The sequence below is a fragment of the Magallana gigas genome, chromosome 6 (assembly GCF_963853765.1).
Source record: "Magallana gigas chromosome 6, xbMagGiga1.1, whole genome shotgun sequence".
Classification (NCBI taxonomy): Eukaryota; Metazoa; Mollusca; class Bivalvia; order Ostreida; family Ostreidae; genus Magallana; species Magallana gigas.
In genome coordinates this window covers 28,235,038-28,262,174 of record NC_088858.1, presented here as the reverse complement: position 1 = coordinate 28,262,174, position 27,137 = coordinate 28,235,038, and the positions used below count along the sequence as shown (strand labels likewise).

The window sequence follows — 27,137 nt, the reverse complement described above, 5'->3', positions numbered from 1 at the left end:
GTTTGGTTGAAATTGGCCCAGTGGTTCTTGAGAAGATGTTGAAAATGTGAAAAGTTTACAGACAGACAGACAGACGAACGGACAGACGGACGACAGACAAAATGTAATCAGAATAGCTCACTTGAGCTTTCAGCTCAGGTGAACTAAAAATGATTCGAAAGTGGGGAAACCATGCCTTGTTGAAATGCCTCTGTAAATATTGTTTCCGTGAATTTATATTCAAAAACAAAATGAATGCTTAAGGTAGTCCTATACTCGGCACCAAATGGGCTCAATCATTAAAAGCTTAGCTTTAAATGATAGATATACTTTCTAGCAATACATATACAAAAGAAAATATGCATGTTTACATGCTAGTTTGTTTGTTATCACCTCTCAGACGGGTGTACCCCCTTGCGAAAATTATTGACAATTATGAAATTTGCCAGACGTCCATTTTTCCTAAAAATAATTACCAATTTTGGAAAAATTAGAACAGAACATACAAAATAGAGTATAAATATTTATTTAAGCCATATCTCATCAATAATTTTGCGCAAATTTTTGTAAGTAAGTACGCTTTATGGACCTGATGTATCAAAATAGAATACAAAAAATGCAATGCTAGTATTGCGTTTGGTAATTTTTTAAAACTATTTTATGGACTCAAACTTAAATTTATGGTGTTTATTCTATAGATTGACATCTTAGAAAAAAGATTTGGTAAAATAAATTATATGTTGACAGATTACTTTTCACGCTATAAGCTCTAAACCAAGTAGACCCTGACGAAAAAATCCGTAAAAATCACATTTTGCTACAGTTTTCTGACTTGATCTGTCAACAATGTTAGATATCATTTAAACATTAATTAATTGACGATTGAATAAATTCGAAATAGCTTCTGTCTCTAAATTTAAACTGGTTTGAGTAAAAGAAAAATAAAATTTCGGGGGGGGGGGGGGGGGGGGCATCAAAACAAAGAAGACATAAGCATACCTGAGATCCTGGTTAATCAGACACTTCGTTTTTCATTTTACTTTAACGGAATCGAGTTTCTCAACATTAATCATTTCTATCTCTCATAGAATACATACATTACCGTTCTAATTGCTTATTATTGCCATTGTTTACAACAGCGATGTAGAGCAAAATAAATACCGGGTATCTAAAACGCTTCGTAAAAGTCGAACCAATATTGTAAAATCCGTATTATGACGTAGTGCGATACTCGGACTACTTTAATAACACACAAAATGTACTTACAATATACATATAGTATAAGATTTTAAATAGAACACCTTTGCAAAAAATCAAAGAAACAGCCTGACGTGACCCGGAAATGGCGACTTCACTGTATTGTTATGAAGCATCATTAAAAGAATTTTTATCTTGAATTTCATAAACCTGTAGGCACCTTTCATTTACTAGATCTTGACCTTAATCAAGAAAACTGGAACTTTTTACAAAGCTTTCTGTATCATCTACCTATTCAAACATTCTTTTTAAAACGAATTGTCCCATGAATGCTTTGTTAGATTAAGTCAAAACCGGAAGTACAAGAAGAAAACAAAATGAAAGCATGTCAACTCATTGGAAGTGCATTGGTGGATCCAACTAATAAACGTTAATTTTATCAATAAAATTGACTTTATTTTAAAACAAGAGGCCAATTGGCCTTAACGGTCACCTGAGTAGCATATAACCCATACACAAACTTGTCGAGGAGTCTCATATATGCATTTAATAATTAGGTTTCATTCTGGAGTAGAAAAATTATACATATGTAAATTTGTAATGATGACCACCTCCCTTCCTGAAATCTTTCAAAAAGAACTGTACATGTGAAACCTATAATTTTGGCGAAAAACTTAAAGATCTGGTCTACAAAATCATGAATTGGGTTTTCCTTTCAGGCATGTGGGAGTAAAGAAGATAATTTTTAAACATTATAAGTATTTACACCTATACATCCATTTCGGCCCTGCCCTAGAGTCACAACCCATACTCCTTGAAAATTAAAATTTCAGTAAAGAACTTCCTGGTAAACATAATTGTAAGTCAGTTTTTTATACAGATGTGTGAAAATAGAGAAGAAAATTTTTAAACATTATATGTATTAACACTATATTGCCATATTGCCCCCCTCCCCCCATGCCCTGAACCCCTGACCCGGGGGCCATGAATTTCACAATTTAGGTAGAGGAGTTAGTGGACATCATAACCATGTATTTAGTTTTTTGCCCACATGTGTGGGAGTAAAGAAGAAGAATTTTTTGAAGATTTAAAACATTTTTACTATTTGGCCATATTGGCCCCACCCTAGAGCCTGAACCCCTAAAAAAGGGGTCATTAATTTCACAATTTCGGCAGAGGGCCTCATGGACATCATAACCAGGCATTTAGTTTTTAACAAATATATATGAGAGTAGAGAATAAGATGTTCTAAGATTTAATACATTTTTACCATATGGCCATATTGGCCCCATCCTATAGCCTGAACCCCTGACACAGCTAGGGGTCATGAATTTCACAATTTTGGTAGAGGCCCCCCCGCCGGCCTCATGGACATCATAATCATGCATTTAGTTTTTAACAAATATATATATGGGAGTAGAGAAGAAGATTTCCTAAGATTTACCATAATACATTTTAACTATATGGCCATATTGGCCCCACCCCAGATCCTGAATCCCTGACCCAGGGGGTCATGAATTTCAAAATTTAGGTAGAGGGCTTCATGAACATCATAACAATGCATTTAGTTTTTAACAAAGTAGTAGAGAAGAAGATTTTATAAGATTTAATACATTTTTACTATATGGCCATATTGGCCCTAACCTAGAGCCAGAACCCCTGACCCAGGGGCCATGAAATACACAATTTTGGTAGAAGGCCTCATGGACATTATTACTATGCAACCAGTTTTTTCCTCACATGTGTGGGAGTAGAGAAGAAGATTTTTGAAAATTTGGCTTTCTTTTGCATATTTGGCCCCACATGAGGCGCCCCTGGTGTGGTAGAGCCATGAATTTCATAATTTAGATTCCTCTTACCATAGAGATGCCTCATACCAAAAATGGTAACAATCAGCCTTGTAGTTTTTAAGAAGAAGTTAAAAATGTAAAATTATTAACGCATGTCGCACGCGACAGACGAAAACGGATAGCAATAGGTCACCTGGGTTTACTCAGGTGACCCAAAAAGAAAATGAATTTTAAATTATAATAAATTATTTATTGTGGAAATTGTCATTTCTAGAAATTAATAGGTAGTTAAAAACATTACGTACATGTAAACATGGTAAATGCCAGGGCACATATCACACTTACACATAGTATTTAACTAGATTCGGTTATCATTATAGTCCGGTTAATATTTCATGACAAAATAATAAAATAAAGCGGGTGTTTCTTTATATTTAAAAATGTTCATATCAACGGACAATTCTAGTATGTATTGCAAATTGGTATGAACGACAAAAAAACCAGTATCAACACCAGGGAGCCATTGTATACAAATACATTATCATTCATGACAACAATAGACACATTTCAGATATCTGGACGCTTCACCTCTCTGCTTGCATATAAGTTACAGCTTTTCTGGCCTAATATTTTTGAGAAAAAGAATTTTGAAAAATACCGACAATTTTTCAATAATTCTAAATTATCTCTCCTTTAAAGAGGGTGTGGCCCTTCATTTGAACAAATTTGAATCCCCTTCATCCAGTGATGCTTTGTGCCAAGTTTGGTTGAAATCTGCCCAGTGGTTCTGGAGGAGAAGATGAAAATGTGAAAAGTTTACAACGCCAACAACAGACAATAGACAAAGAGGTAGAGCCACAAGGCATCAAAATGTGCCTTAAAATTTCCACAAAAATCAAGTTTGAAACAATACAAATTGTAATTACTTATAATATAGGGCACAATATTCTACTTCTATGCATATATATGAAATTTTTTCACCTCGGGCCTGTTTAGCACAAGCACATCATCAAACATACCATGGTTGTTAAAAAAAGCTGAAAATTGTAGTTTTACTGCAGTATTTCCCAAATTTGAATGCGATTGGCCACACTTGAGTACCTCTTTGAAACTTTTAAAACTGAGATATTGCATAAATGCATCTGCCTGCAAAATTTCTTAGAGATACTCAAGTGTGGCCAATATGTATTTTACAAATTTTGAAAATTTTAGTAACAGAAAATAAAACAGACCACTCTATTTTAGGGTAATTATTTGTGATTATTTACAAAATCATCATTTTATTGAATATTTGAGGAAGAAATGCATATAAACTGAACTTAAGCATGTTTTATCTAGTAATTTTTTACTGTGTATTCATGCTTAACATCGTGCATCATCAATGACGTCATAGTTTGACGGGTGTCTTCCCACTTAGCCAACATTTTGAAAAAATACAGGTAAAATACAGGTAGATTTGTGTTGGCTAAGTGGGAATAGAGTGCAGGTGGAGAACAAAAGAATTTAATTACAGGTTAGCTATAGTCTGTTTTCAGATGAAAGTAGAAGAAATAATATATATTTGTTAATTGTTAGCCTACAGAAGAATACATATGAATTGAGCTTCTATCCCAGAACTGTATTTTATTTTATTAATTCAGATGAAAATGTTAATTTTTAAAAATGAATTGTTACATATTCCCCTATAATTCACGCCCTTAAATAGGGTACAAATATCATGGCTTGTCTATTTTCATCATAAATTGAGAAAATTATATAAGCTGATTTTTAAACTTAAACTTTGCATTGTAAAAATTTTGTAATTATAAGAATCACATTTAAAATTTTAATTATACATCATATATGGGTCATATTTCAATTTTTTTTCAATTTTCTTTGGTTTCTATGATTATTTTGATTAATTCCAATCTACAGAATATGAAATTAACAAATCACAAAAACACTAGAGTAAAGTGCTTATATTTTCAATCGTGTATGATGATCAATACATCATTAGTTATGAAGATAAAATCTTCCGTTGTCATTTTCTATAAAGTTGACCTGCACCTGAAGATTGGGCATTTTGATTTTTTATGTCTTTCAACTAACAGTCCATAAACAATCAAGAACTCATAATTTTCAGGCTTTTGATTCTGTTAATGAATGGCCATAATAAAAGTAAATGCTTCTCAATTTCAATTTGTTTATTCTCTCAAACCATTTAAATACACATGAACATGAGATACAAAATTGTGTTATTTGCGTTAAATTGTAATGTCAAGGGTCTTATTATAAATATTACATTATATAGCAACATAGTAATATGTGTTTCTAGTCTATTCTTATGAATATATATTATATACATCCAATTTAAACCAATTAAAATTACTTACAAAAACATTTTAATCATGCAAGTGCCCGTATTGGTTTCAACATTTAAAATGTTTAGGGCAATGATCTTGCAGAAAATTGCTAATCTATATTTTAAAAAAAAATGGTTATTTTTATTTACTTATTCTGATAATCATCTTATAGGAAAAATTAAATGCTCTTCTATTCTCAGGTAATTGATTGCAAATACATAACATGTGAAAACAGACTATAGCCTCCTGATCACTCAGGTGTGAAAATCAAAATGTTGGCCAGGTGGGAATTGAGAATTTCAGAATGTTTGCTAAGTGGGAATAAACTGTTTGACGTTTGTGACGTCAGTTGAATCTGTACATGGAACAGAGCCTTGAGTTCTTTCAGTATTTTGCCATTACAACTTACCAGTAAAGTCTGCATTTTTTAAAAGCATTATTTCTATGTAGGCTGTAGCACGATATTATTCAACTGCAGTAGAATATGAGATACATGAACATTGCTAACAAACAGAAAAAAATTAATTGCAAAGTTAACATTGTACATATGTCGAAGGCGAAAAATAAGTACTGAAATATTCCTATACCTTCGTGTAGAATAAGCAATAGCATGTTTAAGTGGCTAGTTGTGGTTTTTATTTTTAAAGATGTTATGTTACGGCATTCAAAGGAATAATTAATTCATAAAAATATTTTTTGAGAAATTGATACTCTTTTATTCGTTCAATTAATGACCATTAAAACACTGCTGTGATGTCATTCCTTTGTTCCAGCAGTCAAAAATTTTACTTGTGACAGTCTGATATTAGTGAGCATCTTAATATCAGACCATTACCAGTATTTACAATATTCGCCACTGCGAATGTGTGCGGAATGTTTTCTTTATCGTTGTTAAGTAAGCAATAAATCTAGAGGTGCTCGAATGAGAGTTCACGAGATTAACCCAAGATTTGTTCAGTTCCTGTGAAATTTCGATCGGAAGTTTAAGTGTTCAGATAATATTCTCAAAATACATAAGTACTAGTTGTTTTTTATAGGTATCCTACTTTGATATATGATAAAACATGAAAATCTATTAAGATATATGTCTTATTTAATCATCTAGCGGTTATTTGAATTAAGCGATGATATTCAGAATAGAGTTATCGTTTGTGTTCAACCACTCTAAATGTGGTTGAAAATATAAACATTGGGTTGCTTAATAAAATCATAGCCATGTTTGATGCTTTTCGTGTGCAATACCATGCTTTTTAAAACAAGAGGCCCATGGGCCACATCGCTCACCTGAACAGCAGTTCCTTGTAACATTGCATTTCGTAGCATATGCTTTTTCTATTTTAAACATTGAACCCCTTTCTGGGAACCCAGTATTGGTCCGAGGTTTATGGTTGGCTTGAACAACATAAATAGTAACATAGGAATGAAAATGTGTAGCACTGCGGTGGGACCACATGTACACAGCCTGAAAAACTGAACGTAGAAGAGTTCCACTTCAAGAGGAATAACTCTCAGACTGTACAGAACATCAAGAAAGATAACTCTTGGTTCCACTACATTAGAGTTTACACAATTTGAGGATCCTTGCATAGTAATCTCACAAACTGTAGCATTATAGTTCTCGAGAAAAACTTTTTAAAAACATTTTCAATGTATCTTTCTATGTTAAACTTTGAACCCCTCTTGGGGCCACAGTATTAGTCCAGTGCTAAAGTTTTAATTATTTGGAATCTACATTATTTAAGGATGCTTGCATAGTAATCTCACAAGCTGAAGCATTATAGTTTTTAATGCTTCCTGGCTCTAGCTTTTTTGATCAGAAAAGCTCACTTGAGCTTTCAGCTCAGGTGAGCTAAAAACACCCTGGATGTAGTCAATGGAACAAATATTTCCATTTCCTTTCCAAATGATTAGCTGTTTTGAGTGTTAATCAATGTCCGCAAATTAGACACATATTGGTTCAATGTCTGATCATCAAATGATTAAATTAATAGGGGGGATTAAAGTTTCATATTTACTTCTTCTGATCATTTCATAATCACACTACTAACTGATTTGGTAGATTTAGTAGGCTAAGGAACCAACAAGGATAATCCTTGATACGTATACATGATGTAAAAATCACTCCAATGCTCTGTTGGTACCTGTAATTACCAGTAACAATCCGGGTTAATGAGGCCAACAGAGCAGACCACTTTGTAAACTCCACAATCTATACAAATGCTCTGATAACCGATCTTATCTACAATATACATGTCTTCTATCTTTTATTTTATCTAAAGGAACCTTAAAATCCTCTTAATCAGCAATTACCAATGTCATTTTATAATCAATCAAATCTATTAGGTGTTTTGCTGTAATTACAAATCTTAATGCTCAATTTGAAAGTAGGAAATTAATTCAAAGCTTTTATAGGGTTTAAAAGGAGGCTTGTCAATGCAGTCATGCAAAATGGGGTCACTTTTTTATTTAGAAAAAAAAATTAAGTTCATTCAATTCATAAAGCTGCTATAATATGTACTGCATCAGATTGCAAAGCATATTCTTGTTGACATGGAAAAGCATTCATTGGTTTTTTGTGTACATATAGAAACATTGAATTTGATGGAGTCTGGACATTAATTTTAATCATGACATAAACAATTAAAAATCAAATTATGAAACAAAAATCAACCGTAATATTGATGTAATGAATTTCTATAGTTTTGCTTATGAAAATAATCTTTGCGAAGGAAAATGATTTTTTTTATGTACCACAGTAATTTTTATTTTTGTTAAAATTTGCTAAAAATATTGAAAGTATTACAGTAACATTATTAGAGACTAGAATTACAAAGGTATAGGCAATATTGAATATTCCAAGTTAATGTGAAAGAAGGATTTAAATTGCCTTTCTTTGGCATGATCATTTAATATATGATAAGTAAATGCTTTTCATGAACTGATGAAGGCAACTGGAACTACGAACAGTTACTATAATTGAATATCAAATCCAAAACAAAAAAAATAGATATTTAGAGTTCTGAGCATACAGAACTGTAAATCTCTGGAACCAACTGCACAACTGAAACATATATCATTATAAACTGATATAAAGTTCTGTATTTAATTCTTCCATTTGGTTTAAAACAAATACTGAATTTTTATTTCTTTGCGCAATGCTGTATTTATTAACCCCCCCCCCCCCCCCCAAAAAAAAAAAAAAAAAAGAGAGAAGGAAGTGAACAGCTAGGTTTAAGCAATGGAAACCCAGCATTGTAAAACTATCATCTAACCAATGATACATTATTTGGTGGTTAGTTGTAACTTCTATCTCAGCTTTACCTGGTTTAATCCCCGACTTGTCCATGTAAATGTGGTAGATCGGGATTTCGTTTATATTTATTATTATTAGTATTCCGATCCCGATTTGATTTTATTCTATTACTTTGGTAACGCCCACTTTATACAATAGCCAATAACGTTAATGACAGTTGTCTTTGTTCTCTTTTCTGTATATAAACTCGTGTAAGTCCTTATTTGACGGAGGGAAATGGCTGGTTTCGCTAGCTACTTTTCTCCAGACAGAGAGAGGGAGGGAGACAGCTGGTTTTGCTAGCTACTTTTCTCATGAGTCCCCTTCTCGTCTGTCTATTTGAGGTCCCTGTTAAGGTAAGGTTTTAGGGTTGGGGGATTTTGAGTACTTGTAAACTTATGTTCTTATTTTGTTATAATAAATTTATAAAGGATTGTTAATCTTGGTTTTCATTTACTTTTGGTTTATTATATCTGGTTTATCTATAGTGAAAGTAAAGTCGTTTTCATACCTTATTTATAATTGATAGTCTGTCCCAAGTTATTGCTTCCATCAATTTTTGATGATTTTTAATAAAAATACACATACCTGTGAAAGAAATACAATTGAAATCGATGAAAGGGAATATATCCAAGATATCTTCATTGAACAATTATCCCTTTTCACTCATAAAATTTCACAGGAACGAAAACAAGTTTCTTACGGAGATTTGTAATGGGAAATGTTTACATCTTTTCTCTATTCGGAATACACTCGGAATACATCGCGCAATTTTTTAACATTATCATCCGGGCTTAATAATGGCTGATGCAATGCAAAATTTCCGTAGACTTTCAATTTTTGGATGTGTATTGAAACCCGAAGCGGTAGAGGGGGCGTTTCAAAACAGATAATCTGGACATTTTTCATATTAGTGGATGAACGTAGTTTGAGCACAAAGGTATTTACTATTATTGAAATATCAAGCAAAAAGTGGTGGAAGCAAAAACTCGGGACAGAGTATAGTAAAGTTTAATTCTTAATGTAAAGGTCAAATTCAGTCTCAAAACAAAATAAACACAACGCGAAGTACTGATAAAAACCTATACGGCACTGACCTGCTACATAAATTTGTATGCACAAATCGTTGCTGCAGTATATATACCAGATACATTTATGCCTCTGTATATACAAACAAAATATATCGACTTGAAACACAGGGGCTTGAAACGTGTTGATCATACGATTCATATTGACAGTAAGGCATATTTTGCAGTCACTACTTAAAATCACAAGGTGATATTTAAATATTTTGTTCATAGACACGAAAACAATAAAAATGGCATCTACAACAAAGTTACCTGAGTGCTGACTACTCAGCATCTTGCAGGTGGTACTATTATCAGGAATTTGTCGAATATATTCAGAGCATAAATTCGGGTATTTTTAAGCAAGATCGATAATATCATATTTTACCGGTAAATAATTAGTAAAAACATACACAAGAATCTAAATTAATCAAGATATTTATTAATTGTTATGAAAAAAACTCCCTTCTTCATAATCTTCCCTTATTTAGTCATCTCTCTACTTTCACTTTAGAAGCGCCGGTTTCTTTTTTCCGTTTCAAACATGATGAAACAACGTTAGACTAACACACTATATGCCAGTAAGTAAGAAAATGCACAAGGTGTTTTGAGATTAATAAGATTATAATTAGTTTAAAGGTAGTGCAAGATTTTGTGCGCCGTAAATTGATTAGGGCGCAAAAGTTTTAACGTCAAAGTTGTATAGCCTATATGTACTTACCAGCTTACAGGAAAGTTTTTAGATGGTGGACAAGCAGAACTGACCCCTATAAAAATATATTATAAAGAAAATTAACATATATATATATATTTGTTTTCCCTTGGACTGAAATGTCACATTTTCATTGGTTTAAACATAGCACGTGATTGCCTCATATATCTCTATATTTGTTCTGTGAGAAATAATATTAGGCAATATGGCCGTCATTGGTCGACGCTTCGCTTATTCATTTCGACATTTCGTAGTATTTTATACATAAACTGCATGCCGTAAGTTCTTAAAGTATTTGGAGTAGTTGCCCTTTGAAATTCTTTAAGATTAAAGTAGTTGCCCTTCGAATATTGACGTCACATTGTTTTGTCTGGAGCAGAACAAAATGGCAGCGTCGAAATTTGCTCAAATCTCTGCAGAGGAAAGGGAGAAAACATTTAAAATTGAATAGCAACAAAACATTGTAAGTAAACATGGGTGAAGCAAAGATTTTGAAAGAGTATTTGTAAGGTGAAATTGAAAATTTTGAAGAGTTTAAATGAGTTAAATTGGACGAGATGTAAGGCATCTTGTACATGGCTTTGCGTAGATCATCGCTATTTGTGAATAAATATGTCGCTTGAAAGTCCTCGAGAAAACAAAACACTTATTAGGTTAGTTACTGACTCACTACGGAAATATATTGGGTTGATCAATCTCATAGAAGGCTCAGCTTCGCCTCGCCATCTATGAGATTGATCAACCCAATATATTTCCGTAGTGAGTCAGTAACTAACCTAATAAGTAATATAGTGTGTGTGTGTGTGTGTGTGTGTGTGTGTGTGTGTATATATATATATATATATATATATATATATATATATATATATATATATATATATATATATGTGTGTGTGTGTGTGAATTTTGTTAATATTTGAGAATAATGCACTTGTAACTTATTAAGATAATTCATTTGGCAATTAAGGAGATAGAGTTACCAAAGATATATCAATCAATCAAAACATAACATGGCAATCGAATTAACCCCTTCACGGTAACTGCGGGACTGCTCTTTTGCAGGGCAAAATGACATAATTTGGTGAAATATGACGTAACGTCAATTGTTTCAATTACGTCATTTAATTATCTACTCACTAAAATTTTGGTAAAGTATATCAATTTGCCCTGCAAGAGAGCAGTACCGCAGTTACCGTGAAGGGGTCTATTAGATTTTTAGTAGGGAACATTACAAAAAATATTACATGTGCATTACTTTTCTTTTTCAATTGAACATCAGGGGGAAAAGCATTCTTGTCAGAGAAAAAAATAATTAAAAATTTAAAAAAAAATCTGCAATAGATTTTCTATCCAAATTGAAATACATTACTTATATTGGGCGTGCTTGATTTTCCAAAAAGGTTTACACCGGGTACACTTTTGTAAATCAAGTGCAGTGGTGTAGCATTTAGGTGTACACCGGGTGTACACTTTTCTACACCGAGTGAGGGGCATGTGTTGTTGGGTGTAGCACTGAAACCAATATGATTGGAAATTTGACAAATGATTTTTAGTAGTATATCGGAATAGAAGTTGCAAGTTAATTGTCTTTTGTATGAAAGCCATTTAATTTGAAATGTGTTTATTTTCAAATAAAAAAAAAACCTTGGATTGTTGCTGAACATCAAATTCCCTGTTAAAACAGCATCCTTTTTCTTATATTTCTTATCTTCCCTACACCATGTACACTAAACATTTTAAGTGCACTTGATATACAAAAATTAATACAAAATGTTTACACCGATGTGCACTGGTGTACACCAAGTTAAGCTAAATCAAGCGCGCCCATTATGATTTTGAATAAATATCATTTAAAAAATAACCATGTCATCAAATTTCTTTGTACTGGGGTACATGTCAAAGTGCGATGCATCAATTGTTCATTAAAGTACTGTGCAAACTCTAAGAAAAAGGCTAATTTGTACATCATTTCGAAGGTGATTTATGAAAGCGAAGGACTATTAGAGTTTGCTACACATTTTTTTTAAAAAGATACACTGTACTTCAAAACTTAAGCACAGGGACAATTTTACTACAGTGGCCTCCGGGTATAACGAGCTCAGATATAACGAGGTACCGCTTATAACGAGATGATTGTTTGGTCCCAAATTATTTCTTTATTATTTCCTATTAAAAAATTCCGGATATAATGAGATCGTTTATAACGAGACTCCGTATATTATGAGGTAAAATTTGTGCCCATTAGTTGTAAGTGCTATCGGATATAACGAGGTACTCGCGGCACGCCTGATTGCACACGCTGGTACCAGGTAACTAACGGTATGGCCATGTAATTTTCACGGGTATGTATACACAGGGCAATAGATTAAAAGTATTCAGAAATAATGATGAGTTGTTTTACTGCAATGTTCACAGTCATGGCTTCGAAGTAAAAGAAAAGGAAAGTAATAGGACTTATTTATAAATAGTTAACAATTAATTAAAAATAAAGAGTGAAATTGCAAAGGACTATGGATTAACTTCGAGTACATTTATTACAATTAAAAAAAATAAGATTTAGAAAGTTTGGAAGAGTAAGCGGACTTGTGGAGAAAGCGTGTGACTGTAAAAATAGCGATACCGACATTGAGCCTTCCCATTATGTCGGTGTTGATTCACTGGTTACGGTATTAATTTTCGACAGAGATACTAAGTTAGTTATATTCAGGCTGAAATTAAATATGATGACGAGACAGAAACCGAAAATGGTGGTGATGACATTGGTGTGTTGGCAAAACTTTGAGAATTTTCTACTAAAGATGCATTAAATGCGGTAACGATTTTCAAACCTTCTTCATGCAGAAAACAGACATCGAAGATTCCACATTAAGTGCTTTACAAAAACTGATTGACGTTATTAAAACTTACCGAAGAATTAATTTTTAAAAAAAGCAACCGACCATCACACAGTTTTTGTCTCTTGTGAAGTGAAAGTAACACGTGTTTATAGATTGTACACGTATTTATTCCATGGTCATTTACATGAATACACTGTAAGTATGTTATTTTTCAACAAAATTAGAATAAATTATACTATTTATTTTATTATCCCTTGTTTATAAACGTTATTTGAAATGTAAAGAACAATGATCATGTGCCACCTTGGAAAATGTCAACCTCGGATATAACGAGTATCGGTTATAACGAGATATAAAACTATGTCCCCAGCATCTCGTTATACCCGAAGGCCACTGTATATTTTCTCAATACGAGTATTGATGCGGATCGGAATGTAAATGATTTGTTCACTGGCTCAAACTCTGTTAAATAATCTATGTAGATGCTTATAAATATCATGAGCTAATATAAAACTCATTACAGAACTTTGACATCCCCTTACAAAATTTGTGCATGCTAAATAATGTTGAAAAGCGTACTTCAGCATGTTAAATGATAGCAAGGTCGCCCACTACACTCAATATCAAAGTGTGTATTGATGACGTTGAACAGCTATATATTGCGTCATAAGTGATTTTTCATTGAGTTTTGGTGATTGTGACGTAATATTGAGAATTCAGTGTTCATTACAATCACTACTTTTAGGTGCGCAATGTATCTGCGCATTGTGAATTAGGTCTGTCGTCCTTATAACATGAGGAAAATAGGCAAAAGGATGCCTCTAAATGCAGTGCACCCATGCATTTTAGGCCCCCCTTACAGCGGAATTAATCAGCCATTTCAAGTTCTGTGCATTAATTTACAAAACAAGTCCTAAGGAATCTTTTCATAGTATTTTTAAAGTACATTTGCCAGCTTTTTAAAGAGCTATTATATTACTAGATGCTAAATTCATAAAATTCTGCAGGCGTAAAATTTGGATGGTTTTTGAGTTCTGCATACTTCATGTACTTGAAAGATAAAACTCTTTACTATGCAATTGAGAAGTCCATGGGACCAGGGAAAAACTTCGAGGGATCAAGAGTTCGAGCTTTCAAGAGTTCGGAATTTTCAGGGTTTACCGAAAGGTTTTGAAATTAGTCTTACCGGATGTTATGGTTAAGCCATTTATTCAGTGCTAACATTACGCACGTGCTTAAACAACATTTTCTTTTCAGTTCAATATACAGACCTGAATATATTTAAACTATATACAAACAAATATTGAATAAATTCATGATACACTATAATTATATACGGTATTTTATGATGATCAGATTGCTCAGTACTAATTGACCGATTGCTCAGTATTACTTGACCGCGAGACGACATGTCGTAAATTAGATAAATGAGTATCAACATGATCACCCATTGTTCCCACTGTACGGGTCTTTCACTAGCTGTAAGAACTTGTTCTGAATCAGTAATAATCATTGTAGTGCCAATGATGCTGATAAGCATAATTTCTACAGTTTAATAATTCTAAAATTTTGACCATGGCTAAAAATTATCTCTTCCTCTGAATTTACTTCTAATTTTCACTTCATCTCCAAATTATCGTAAAACGGTCAGTGATAATTATAGATTAGGTATCTACATGGTCAATCATCAAACAATTATCACCTTGCAGGGCTAGTGCTGCCTGAATAAACAACCGTGACATGGTTCCTGCGTCTAACACCTGGAGCCATTTAAATGACCAAGTAGGTGTTAATTAGGTAACGCTTGGATATAAACAACCACTTCGAGGTATCGAGAGTAAAAAACTATCGATTATTAATAACGGGACTGCAGTATGACTTTGAGAGATAGAGGGTTTCGAGAGATCAAGAGATCGAGAAATCAAGAGTAAATTTGCTTAGTTATATAGGGGAAAAAATCGGGACCCAAGACTCACTTTGAGCGATCATGAACTTCCAGCAATTGAAGTTCGTGCCATCGAGAGTCACCTGTATTCTGATCACATTTTGTCTGTCGTCTGTCTGTAAACTTTTCATGTATTCAACATCTTCTCAAGAACCAATGGGCCTATTTCAACTAAACTGGGCACAGAGCATCCTTACCCTAAGGGGATTCAAAGTACCAAGCCCTCTTACAAAGGGAGATAATTAAAAATTCATGAAAATTTTCGAAAAATTTTCAAAAATCGTCTTATCATGGTACTTTTGGCCAGGAAAGCTGAAACTTGTGTGGAAGCATCCTCAGGTAGTGTAGATTTAAGGTTGTGAAAATCATGACCCCTGGGGGTAAGGTGGGGCTACAATGGGGGTTTGACTTTTTACATAAAAATATTTAGAGTAAATCTTTAAAAATCTTCTTCTCAAAAACCATTAGGCCAGGAAAGCAGAAACTTATGTGGAAGCATCCTCAGGTAGCGTAGCTTCAAAGTGTGAAAATCATGACCCCTGTGGGTAGGATGGGGCCACAATGGGGGGTCAACTTTTAACATAGAAATATATAGAGTAAATCTTTAAAAATCTTCAATCTTCTCAGAAACCATTAGGTCGGGAAAGCTGAAACTTATGTGGAGGCATCCTCAGGTATTGTAGATTCAAAGTTGTGAAAATCATGACTCCCGGGGGTAGGATGGGGCCATAATGGGAGGTCGAATATATACATAGGAATATATAGAGTAAATCTTTAAAAACCTTCTTCTCAGAAACCATTTGGCCAGGAAAGCTGAAACTTATGTGGAAGCATCCTCAGGTTGTGTAGATTCAAACATGTGAAAATCATGACCCTTTGGGGGGTAAGGTGGGCCTTGTATGGGGAGGGTCGATTTGTAACATAGGAATATACAGAATAAATCTTTAAAAATCTTCCTATCAAGAACCATTTAGCCAGGAAAGCTGAAAATTATGTGGAAGCATCCTAAGGTAGTATAGATTCAGATTTCTGAAAATCATGACCCTCAGAGGGTACGGTGGGGCTACAATGTAGGGTCAATTTTTTACATAGTAATATATATAGTAAATCTTTAAAAATCTTCTTCTTTAAAACTATTTGGCCAGAAAAGCCTTCTTCTGTGGAAGCATCCTAAGGTAGTATTGATTCAGATTTGTGAAAATCATGACCCTCGGAGGGTAGGGTAGGGCTACAATGTAGGGTCGATTTTTAACATAGTAATATATATATAGTAAATCTTTAAAAATCTTCTTCTCAAAAACTATTTGGCCAGAAAAGTCTTCTTCTGTGGAAGCATTCTAAGGTAGTATAGATTCAGATTTGTGAAAATCATGACTCCCGAGGGTAGGGTAGGGCTACAATGGGGATGGGTCGAATTTTTACATAGGAATTTTTAGAGTTAGTCTTTAAAAATCTTCATCTAAGAAACCATTTGACCAGGAAAGCTGAAACTTGTGTGGAGGCATTCCGAGGTAGTGAAGATTCAAAGTTGTAAATATCAAGACCCCCGGGAGTAGGGTGGGGCCACAATGGTGGGAGTCAACTTTTTACAAAGGAATATATAGAGTAAATCTTTAAAAACATTCTTCTCAGAAACTAATTAGCCAGGAAAGCTGAAACTTGTGTGGAAGCATTCTCAGGTAGTGTATATTTAAAGTTGTGAAAATCATTACCCCCAGGGGTAGAGTGGGGCCATGATTAGGGATCAAATTTCTACATAGAAATGTATAGAGTAAATCTTTAAAAATTGTCTTCTCAGAAACTAATACCGTAAGCCAGGAAAGCTGAAACTTTTTTGGAAGTATCCTCAGGTAGTTTAGATTCAAAGTTGTAAAAATGATGATTTCTGGGGGTAGAGTGGGGCCACAATGGGGTGGAATTTTTACATAGGAATATATAGAGTAAATCTTTAAAAATCTTCTTCTCAGAAACTAATCAGCCAGGTGATTATTTAATGTTTTTAGATTTTGGCTTCTGGATGATTCCTGGATGTTTGGGTCTCACAAGGGGTTCAGAGTTTGATGTAGGTTTATATCCCATACAAAAAAAAATTTTGGGGATCTTTTTGAGAGCTGCAATGCTCAACATGTGATATTACTGTAAAATCATCCTGTTTCAAAGGGACTAAAAAGGGAATGATAATAAACATAAAATATCCAGTGGAAAAAATTGATTTTTATTTATACAGGATCAACATGTATTATACTACATTGTCCAGATAGTTTGTATTATGACTCCATGAAGCTGATTTTATCATGCCTATTGTTGGTGAGTGATGTGGCCCATGGGACTCTTGTTCTAAGATATACTCCCTGGATTTTATATGAAAGTGTGTTTATATAGCTAATGAGTAGGAATGAGGGTGTCAGGAGAAAACCTACACAAGAGGAAACGAACCAAGAGAAAATGTACCCTAGACTTAGGATACGTTTTCTCCTAGAGAAATCATATTTACCAGAATGTGAAATTGTTATAAAAACTATTTTAATGCATAAAGATAGAGGAATTTATGACTTTTATGAATAATATCATCTGTTGAATATATTCATTAATACAGGGGTAGGGTGAAGCCACAATTGTGGATGGGGGTTCATATTTTTTCATGAAATAGATAAGGAAAAATCTTTCAAAAATCTCCCTCTTAAAAAGTAAATCAACAAAAGGAGCTGAATGTTTAATTTATATGTTGGAGAAAGAATTGAAAATCTTTGAAAATCAAAATTCTCTAAATATAGAAAAACTCGTTTAGTACAAGCACAGATATAACAAATTCTCTGAAATAGCGAAGTTTTTCGAGTACTCGATAAAATTCGTAACAAATCTTTGCAAAATATTACGGATATAACGAATTCGGAAATAACGGATTTACGGATATAGCAAACTGATTTTGAGTCCCGTAGAGGTGAATAATAACCAAATTTAACATCTTTATAAAGAATTTCTTTACAGTTTAAAAAAGTTTGCAGACTAAATAGTTCAATTGAATGAATTTATTTTCATATATTTTTTTCAATTCACAATCCGATTAATAATTAAGTATAAAAGTAATGCATTTTTATTTTAAGCCTCAATGAGCAAAAATTATAGTGTGGTGAAACATTTTAATAGTGAATTCGCTTTAGATATTATTACAAATTCGTTATACAGATATAACGAATTACAGATATAATAAAGTAATTCCATTGGTCTGTAGGACTTTGCTATAACCAACTTTTACTGTATTTTGTATATGATACTCTAAATACAGTCTAAAGCTTTTGTTGGCTCTTAGTGCTCAGATGAGCAATGTGGTCCCTGGGATCTTGTTTGTTATTTAATCAAAGTTCATGCCATGTTTTTGTTAACTTCGGTTTTATATAAGTTCTGGTTTTCCTTAAATTTTCTATCTGCAAATTCATAGTGAACATATAATCTAAATTTTTTTAGTGTTTAACTTCTTATTTACAAATTTTTATTTTGAAATAATGTATTTTCATTTAAACAAAGTACATTCCACTTAGGAATACTAAAATTTGAAAAAAAAGTATAAACCATGCCCCCTTTAAGAGGATGATAGATTAATAATAAGGAGGCTAGGTGGCCAACAAATTAACCATCAGATATGCCCTGATATATATGATAATTTTGGCCATAAACTAACATTTCGTAAATAAAAATCCAAATATGTTGACTTTAAATTTTTAGCATTTTTGTATATTTTTATACAGAGCTCTTCTTCATATCGAGGTAAATAAAACCTTAAAATGGCCATGACCATCCAGTCCTCTTAAATATGAATGTATTATACATGTATATGATAATATTGTTCATTTAAAAATTTAATTTCAAATGAATGTTTTTCACTTTGCAGGCTGAAAGAAAAACACTCCATAATAAAAGGCGACAATGCCTACTGTAATTGCTCTTGATGTGTCTCTGTCTATGAGCAGACCTGTCGTAATTCCGGACTGTACTGAAGAATACCAAAGAAAGCATCTAGCTATTCATGGAATTAATAGCTTTTTAGACTACCTATCTAGTAACTTTAAATTGGAGTTTACCTCTCTGGTAAGACTATGACATCAGATGTTCCTTAAGTTACTCAAGCGAACCATGATATGTATTTAAATATTGTATTTGAAATACGTTTGAAAACTCTAGTCTTAAATCAAATATGGTTTGTGTATAAACGAGGGCAATTTTGACATTGTAGTTGGTGTTTTCATATCTGTGGGAACAGCTTGTTCCATTTACAAGAAATTATGAGTCCATTAAGTCTGCCCTAAATAATGTGGAGGAGTACAACAAGTCTTGTATTGAGGCTGCACTGACAGGAGTGTCATCTGTGGTCACTGAAGAGTGGAACTCTGTCACCCCTTCACAGGTAATGTACTGTTGTCACACTCTCACAAGTAATGTACTGTTGTCACACTCTCACAAGTAATGTACTGTTGTCACACTCTCACAAGTAATGTACTGTTGTCAGACTCTCACAAGTAATGTACTGTTGTCACCCCTTCACAGTTTATGTACTGTGGTTACACTCTCACAGGTAATGTATTCAATTTGTTGTCAGACTCTTACAGGTAATGTACTGTTGTCAGACGGTCACCCTCTCACAGATAATTTACTGTTGTCACACTGTCGTCATACTCTCACAGATAATGTACTATCCTCCCACTGTCACACTGGCACAGGTAATGTACTGTTGTCATACTGTCACATTGTTACAGGTACCAATATCTATTTATATAGAAAAAGGACTTCTCATTATATCATAGGCAAAATAATGGGAAAAATCTCTATACCTCTTTACACACTAAACGAACTACATGGTACCTGAAAAATGGAAAACATGATATGATCAGCAGAAAAAGGAGTAAGTCGAATAATAAATAATAGGATTCATGCATGATAGGAAAGAATAGTAAAGGCACAATACAATGGGATATACACACTAAAAGATGGGACAGTTTTGTAAAAAAAAAACAATGTTGCAGATACTGTAATTATTGGCAAGTAATAAACATAACAGGTACAGTCAATGTCTAATGTCCACAAATTGGAAGGTTTACACAAAATTGCATGTTTTATAAAATTCTTAAGAATTGTCATCCATGATCAATATTCATTGTCCAAGAAATGAAGTTTCCCAAAAATCTGCATGTTCTACAAAACCTCAAACACTAAGGCCACATAAAATTAATTTTTAGATTGCCATCTCCGCCTGCCCCTCTGAAAATGGCCCGCCCCGATGCATTTTATTTTTATTTTTTTTTTAATTGTGTGGAAAAAAATTTCAGGAATAAAATTGGACTTGGTATACAAAAAATAAAAAACATTTTAATGGCTGCCTAAACATGTGGATTACGTTTGATTTTAGTCATGTTTGTTAAAATTATCATAAGGATACAAATGTCTTTATGCATTTTCAACAGTTAAGTTGAAATAAAAATGGAATTCAAAGATTAAATGTGGGCTTGTGTACTCATATAAGCATTTACAATTTAAAGAATACAGCAGCTAGTTGTTATTTCTCAAACATGAACGGTGAAAAGGGTATTAAAAAAAAATTAATAATTAAAATCCGTCCATTCACCCCATATTTTTTCATATCAGGATGAGAATCTAAAAATTAATTTTATGTAGCCACAGTATATTACCATTATGACCAGCAAAACTCCAGATCCCCCAACGCTGTGGCCTTCACAAGATTGGCTCAGTAATTTTAGAGAATAAGTTGAAAATGTTCAAAATTAATAGTGATGCATGACAACATACAATTATTGATAGCAATAGGTCATCTGAGTAAATCATTTGACCTAAAAAGGTGTGATTTTACTTTTTTGAAGGTTATATTTATTGTGTTGCAGTGGATGCTATGGATTCATTAAGGTCTTCCGTTTCCAGCAAAAGACCTCGTTGTTTTCGTACTGTTTATTATTTTCTTTTTCAAATTTTGTGCACACAATTTTTCAAAAACTATTCGACCATTTTTCACAGATGATTGTATATGACCTGAATTTCATGACTAAATACAGTTATTGGCATATGCAACATTATGATGCCACAATAGTGAAATCAATGCTTATACATTTATATGCATGAACCAAATATTTTACTAATATATTTTACTAATATACTCTTAGGAGTGTAAGTTTTAGATTTATTATAATAAAACAATTATAGCCTTTTGATAGTGGTCAATAGATGGTTTTATAGACCTGATGAGAGTAGATCAATCTCAGACTTTGTCATTGGTCGATATATTCTCATCAGGCCTATAAAACCATGTATTGACTTATCAAATGGCTATAATTGTATACCGTATTAATATAGAAACTACCATAATTGAAATGATTTTAAGGTATCCCACTCCTCAATGTTCTTGTTTCAAGAATTCTTAAGAAGTATATCATTGAAATCTGTAGACAAAACATACTTAAAAAATACAAAGATAATGGGAGGTCAGTGTTCATCCCTCTGAGTTATGGCCAATTTAATTTGACCTTTTTGCACCTAAAATGCAATTTCAGCCTGATTAGGATTTGTTGTCAGTATTTTTGCGCGGGTGTGATAAGGCAACTCTCAGCGATCAAATTCCTCTGATCAATATGACGTCACAATAAGCAGCAGAATGTCATATTTTACTCACTGACAGAAACTTGTCGATTTTAACTTTATCTCTGGTTTAAATTACAATAACTACAGACATAAAATATCACTAGACACTCTTCTAACTGAATATATCTTCGATTTCTCTCTATTACGTATAATCATCATTGATGACGTCACAAGCATGTTTAATAGAGAAGATAATGTCGGGAGACAAATCATCGGAATGCAGTGTAAACAATGCCGAAATAAGATTTATTCAATACAGATACCTAAGATTTAGATGAGTGTCAGTTAGGATATAATCAGGATAATACAGACATGGATATTTTGTTTATTCAGTGAGTTTTATAAGGTAAGCAGATCAACATTTATATGGCTTGACCAGCCTTTCCTCTGTCAGTGCAGTGTACAAAAAAAGGCAAAAGTGTAACACTACCCCGGATATTATGAAAGATGACTTTAGTAAATATCAACGGTATATGACCTAAACTACTTGAAAAGTGCTGTTAGAATCCTGTGCTTCGTTGTTTTAAATGAAAAATACGAATATTTTCAATGAAATTATAGAAGTTGAGAGGGTTTCCGATTAATATTTACAATATTTATTTTATGCGATTAACAATAGGATTCTAGCAGTAATACTAATAAACATGAACTAATTGCCGATCGAATTATTGTAGCAAACATACAAATGAACTTCGGGGTAGTGTTACACTTTTTGATTTTTTGTTAAGGTAAAAAAGTGATCTATTTTTAACTGTCACCTGATACCATGGTACGGCAGCTTCAAAGATCGAGTCGATTCCGAAGTAGAAAAATAAAATCTTGGTGAACACATTCACTTGGTATTAATATTCAGCACTGTTTTCATGAAAATAAACAGTTTTTAAATTGATCATAATTTTGAAGGTCATTAAACTCGGAGTTGCCTTAACCTACCCGCGTGATTAAGCAGACTTTTTTTCTTGAAATATCGTTTTTAATTATATGCACAATGCATGGTCACACTGAATAGAAGGCCGGATTACGAATAAAATTTATACTAAGATGCAGAAATTTTTGTGTGATCTTTTTGCACTTAAAAGAGATAATTTCTATAATAGTTACATTTTAATTTGAAATAAAAACATTTTAAATATCAAGAATTTTATAAGATTAATCCAGTTTGCCTAGATATGTATTCAGTATCATTTTGACATAATAAAACATGGGGGTCAGTGATGTCAAAGGACTATGTGCGGTATGGTCTAATATCTGCCCCCAATTTTAACCAATTTTTAAATACCGTATTTTTCGGGGCATAGGCCGGTATTTTTTTCCTCCGATGAGCGAGCCCCGGCCTATCCCCCGGGATCGGCTATTCTTAGACTCAAAGTTAAAAAAATTTAACAGTAAAATATAAAATCCACTGTTTTTATCCGTTGTACTGTTGTAGCAATTTATTATGAGGGTTGGTTTTTTTCATCCGTTTGAACTATTGTTCGATAGTTGTCCCGTTGATAATTTTTGTAATGACATCGTGAGTAATAAAATGTGCAGCACTGTACAAGGTATTTCTTTACAATCCCAATCAAATCCCAATCAAAAGAATTTTTTTCCCACGTTCGTGTATGAACCCTGGAAACTATTATTGCGTAGTAAAAAAGAAAACGAAACCGAGTAGAATGTAATATGACTGAATTTTGGTGAATTCTTCATGTCTGCGTTCGTAGGAATCACTGGTCTTGGGTGTAGAATAAATCAAATGCTATGTGTTTTCACAATTAATTTTCTGTTGGATGAAATAACGGTATTCTGGTGTCGTGTGTATATACAAAGGTGTGAAACCCGTGACTAAAACACAGCCTGGGGGCACGTAGCCTAGTGAACACCGTTACACTTCATTGCATTAACTGTGTTTTTAACATTACAACTTCTCTGCATAACGACAAGTCACTATTTAATTAATTAATGGAAAGAACACAAATGTTTAGTATTTCGTTTTCTCATTCATAGCGATTACGGATGATAACTCTATTTGAATATGAAACCATGTGTTGAGCTAATGGACGCCATACCCCGTATTTACAAGTAGCTTTCAAAGTATAACTTGATTAAATGAGATTTAGCAATAAGGTATTAATAAAATATAAAAGATTTGGTAAAATATTATACTTAGTTCTACCAGACAGAACCACGGAGGTTGGTGTTGCAATTAAATTTACACTATGTAAAATTACGATACACAACGATACACCGACGAATACGGAAGAGACCAAACAGCCACAAAACACAGATTAATTTTTAAAAATTGCTTGAAATATATATGTTAAGCAAATTTAATAACTTTAATTACTCTTTTGACTTTCTACATCGATATTCTGAAAGTATATGCTTAATACGGTGACTTTCTTAATCAGCGGTCATACTTTCACTATAGTAATCATCGATTGAAAATCGGCTTATCCCCCAATTAGGCTAGTCTAAGGATTTTTCTTGAATTTTGTCTAAAAATGAGCAATTCGGCCTATGCCCCACATTGACATATGCCCCGAAAAATACGGTAGTGCCCTATAAAAATCAAATCTTCAAAAATCATTGTACAGTGGACGCCTATCACTTTGATCTTGATTTTAACCACCATTGCTCATTTGCTATTAATCTATGACGTCAACTATATGACCTTATTCCCGCAAAGCAAACAGATGAAAATATTCTCATTTTTGCTTTATATTTTGCATTCTGAAGTATAGAGCGCAGGTCTGCTGAAGTAAGATTTTAACATATGTTTTTCTTCAGTTAATTATACACATTATACTAAAAAATGGTACTTGAGCAAGCCTGCGCTCAATGTTTCCCAGTCGAAAAACCATCGGAAAACACCCATATTTTGCTTCAAAACATCAATTTATCAAAATCTTCATGACTTCATTTCTACATTATGACGTCACTGTGGTGATAACCTTTTGCACCCTTATTTTTTAAATGATTCTAACTATCTTCACCCTTATTTTTAAAGCCCTTCATAAAACTTTAATTTGGGGGGCAAAAAATGCATAAAACCACACATAGTCCTTTTATATTTGGGATTATGGCTTCAAAGGTAAAATTCTCGCAAAATTTGGCTTCATAAAATTCAGACATTTTCTATATATATATTTGCTTGATTTTATGCTAAACATCTGTCACTCTCTCAAAATTTAGTTTTGTACAAGTCACAAAGAACCTATAGAACATGTCACAAACCTATCAAATGTTCAAAATGTGAATAATGAATATAGTATAATAAAAAGAAAAGTATATTGAAAATTCAAACAATTGTCATTTTTGTCATAAAAACCTTCAGCACGAGAAAATAGTTCCCCCCAAAACTTAATTGTTTGTTTCTTGAATTCAAATTGATTTTCTTTATGAATATTGTGTAATTATGAAATGATGATCTTTCTGTGGGAATTAAATTAATAAAATCATATTCATTTGAAATATTTTATAATGAACATCTGCGCAATGAATTCAAAACGTTAGGAGTGAGATACCTTAAGATGAGAGTGAATAATGAGAGTGAATAAGACTGGGACCCACCTATCTACTAAAGAAAGTGAGTTGACTCTATACTGTTGATGAAGTTGTATTTATTCACAACTTTGGACATTTTTTCATCAGTTTGTAGAATGTTGTTAAGATGAATTATATTTCTATTACATGTATTATGATTACCTGTAGTAACTTGTGGTAATATTTTTAAAATTGGATAAGAGCTGTTGCTTTTAGGAGGATTAATAGGGTTTTCTTGTTCCATCACTTTTGTAATACCATTCTCTGATTCCTTGTGGATAACTTCATTTAATCAGGCTTGGTTTTAATTCATGTAAACGCCCATTTCTCCTTTCATTGTCATTTACCATGGTACACTCACGCCTTGCTAAGGTGTATGGAATTGCATGTTGATTATAAATGGGATAGCCAGAACTGAAATGAAGGTATTGATGGGTATCTGTTGGTTCGTAATATGCATGTCTGTTGCTATATTTTCTCCGAATGCAGATATAAGATCATCCAGAAAAAGAAAACAGTGTGTATTTTCCTCTAGGATCCCGATTATTCACAATACATGTATCTAAAAATAGTGCTAAATTAATTGGTGTCACCCTCATTCCAAATAATAAAACAGTTGTCAAGACATCTTTTCCATCCAGTTTTTATATTATCTGTGGTTTGTTGATTAAATTGTTGTTTAATTTTTTTCGTACATTTTTCTTTCCTTAGTATCCTAGTGTGAGGGTGGCATAAGTTGGGGTCATTTTCATTCCCATAGCTGTTCCTTTAAGGTCAAGTTCTAGTAAATGATAGTTATATACCTACAGATTTATAAAATTCAAGATATAAATTCTTTTAATGATGCTTTATAACAATAGCTTTGTTTGAAAAGGTGTACTGTGACTGAAATTTTTAGTAGACACAATGAAAATTAGTGTTTTTAACTCAATTTCTATGTAATATGAAGGAAATAAGTAACAAATCTTGGAGTTTTGTCCACTTTTGACTAACATTTTAAAATATATCTAGAATGCCTACAGTCTCTCCAAAAACGACATTAAACAACTCTTCACCTTCCCTTTAAAGGGGTATGGTCACGATTTCGGGCAAAAATAATTTTTCTGATTTTAATGTTTAAAATGCTTTAGTAATGTATTTTAAATAGGCAACCAAAATTTTAGTGTCATTTGCTGAGTTATAATAAATTTACAGAGCTTACAATTCTTTGCTATGTAAACAAAACTTTTGTTAACATTTTGAATCTTGAGGTGAAACTTGCGATTATAGACCCAAAATGAATGTGTTAAAGGTTAGAAACTGTTTACTTATGCTTAAAATGAATAAAAAGATAGACAAATCAGCTTTAACAATTTTTTTTACTGGGATATTGAACCTATGTAAACAAAAACAGGACACAAGCCTTAATGTTTACATGACAAAGAATAGTAAGTCCTGTATCTTGCTTATAAATTAACAATTGACTTTTAAATTTTATTTGACCATTAGAAAATGTATGGTGGCATATCTCTGCCCCTTGTGTGCAAGTTATTTTTCTATCAAATATGTTGACATGCAAGATAAATATGTTGACATGCAAGATAATTACATGTATGTCAACATGTAACATAATTATGTTGACATGCAAGAAAATTGCAATTAGATAAGAATTATAAAAAATCTCAAATATCGCCCATCTGTGACATCCAAGATGCTAGATGCTACCTTTTTATGTCAACATGCAACTTATTTATGTTGACATGCAAGATAAATATGCTGACATGCAACTTATTTATGTCAACATGCAACTTATTTATGTTAACATGC

General features: G+C 32.8%; 2 protein-coding genes across 6 annotated transcripts in view; one reads left to right on the top strand and one right to left on the bottom strand.

Annotated features, from left to right (window-relative positions):
- LOC105342947 (sodium/potassium/calcium exchanger 2) overlaps positions 1-10,074 on the bottom strand; it is a 72,064-nt gene extending 61,990 nt beyond the window's left edge. For both annotated transcript variants that reach the window (XM_066086606.1, XM_066086610.1), the window contains exon 1: positions 9,941-10,074. The gene's annotated coding sequence lies outside the window, so the exon portion shown is untranslated. The remainder of the gene's footprint in view (positions 1-9,940) is intronic.
- LOC105326630 (integrator complex subunit 14) overlaps positions 9,522-27,137 on the top strand; it is a 41,016-nt gene continuing 23,400 nt past the window's right edge. Inside the window, exons 1-4 of one of the 4 annotated variants that reach the window (XM_066086612.1) lie at positions 10,165-10,248; positions 14,926-14,998; positions 19,051-19,247; positions 19,393-19,563. In XM_066086612.1, the coding sequence (XP_065942684.1) occupies positions 19,086-19,247; positions 19,393-19,563 (333 nt within the window). In that variant the 5' untranslated portion in view covers positions 10,165-10,248; positions 14,926-14,998; positions 19,051-19,085. Of the gene's footprint in view, positions 9,541-10,156; positions 10,249-10,489; positions 10,843-14,925; positions 14,999-19,050; positions 19,248-19,392; positions 19,564-27,137 lie in introns of those variants that run through there. The other 3 variants (XM_066086615.1, XM_066086611.1, XM_066086613.1) reach the window with 3 other exon arrangements.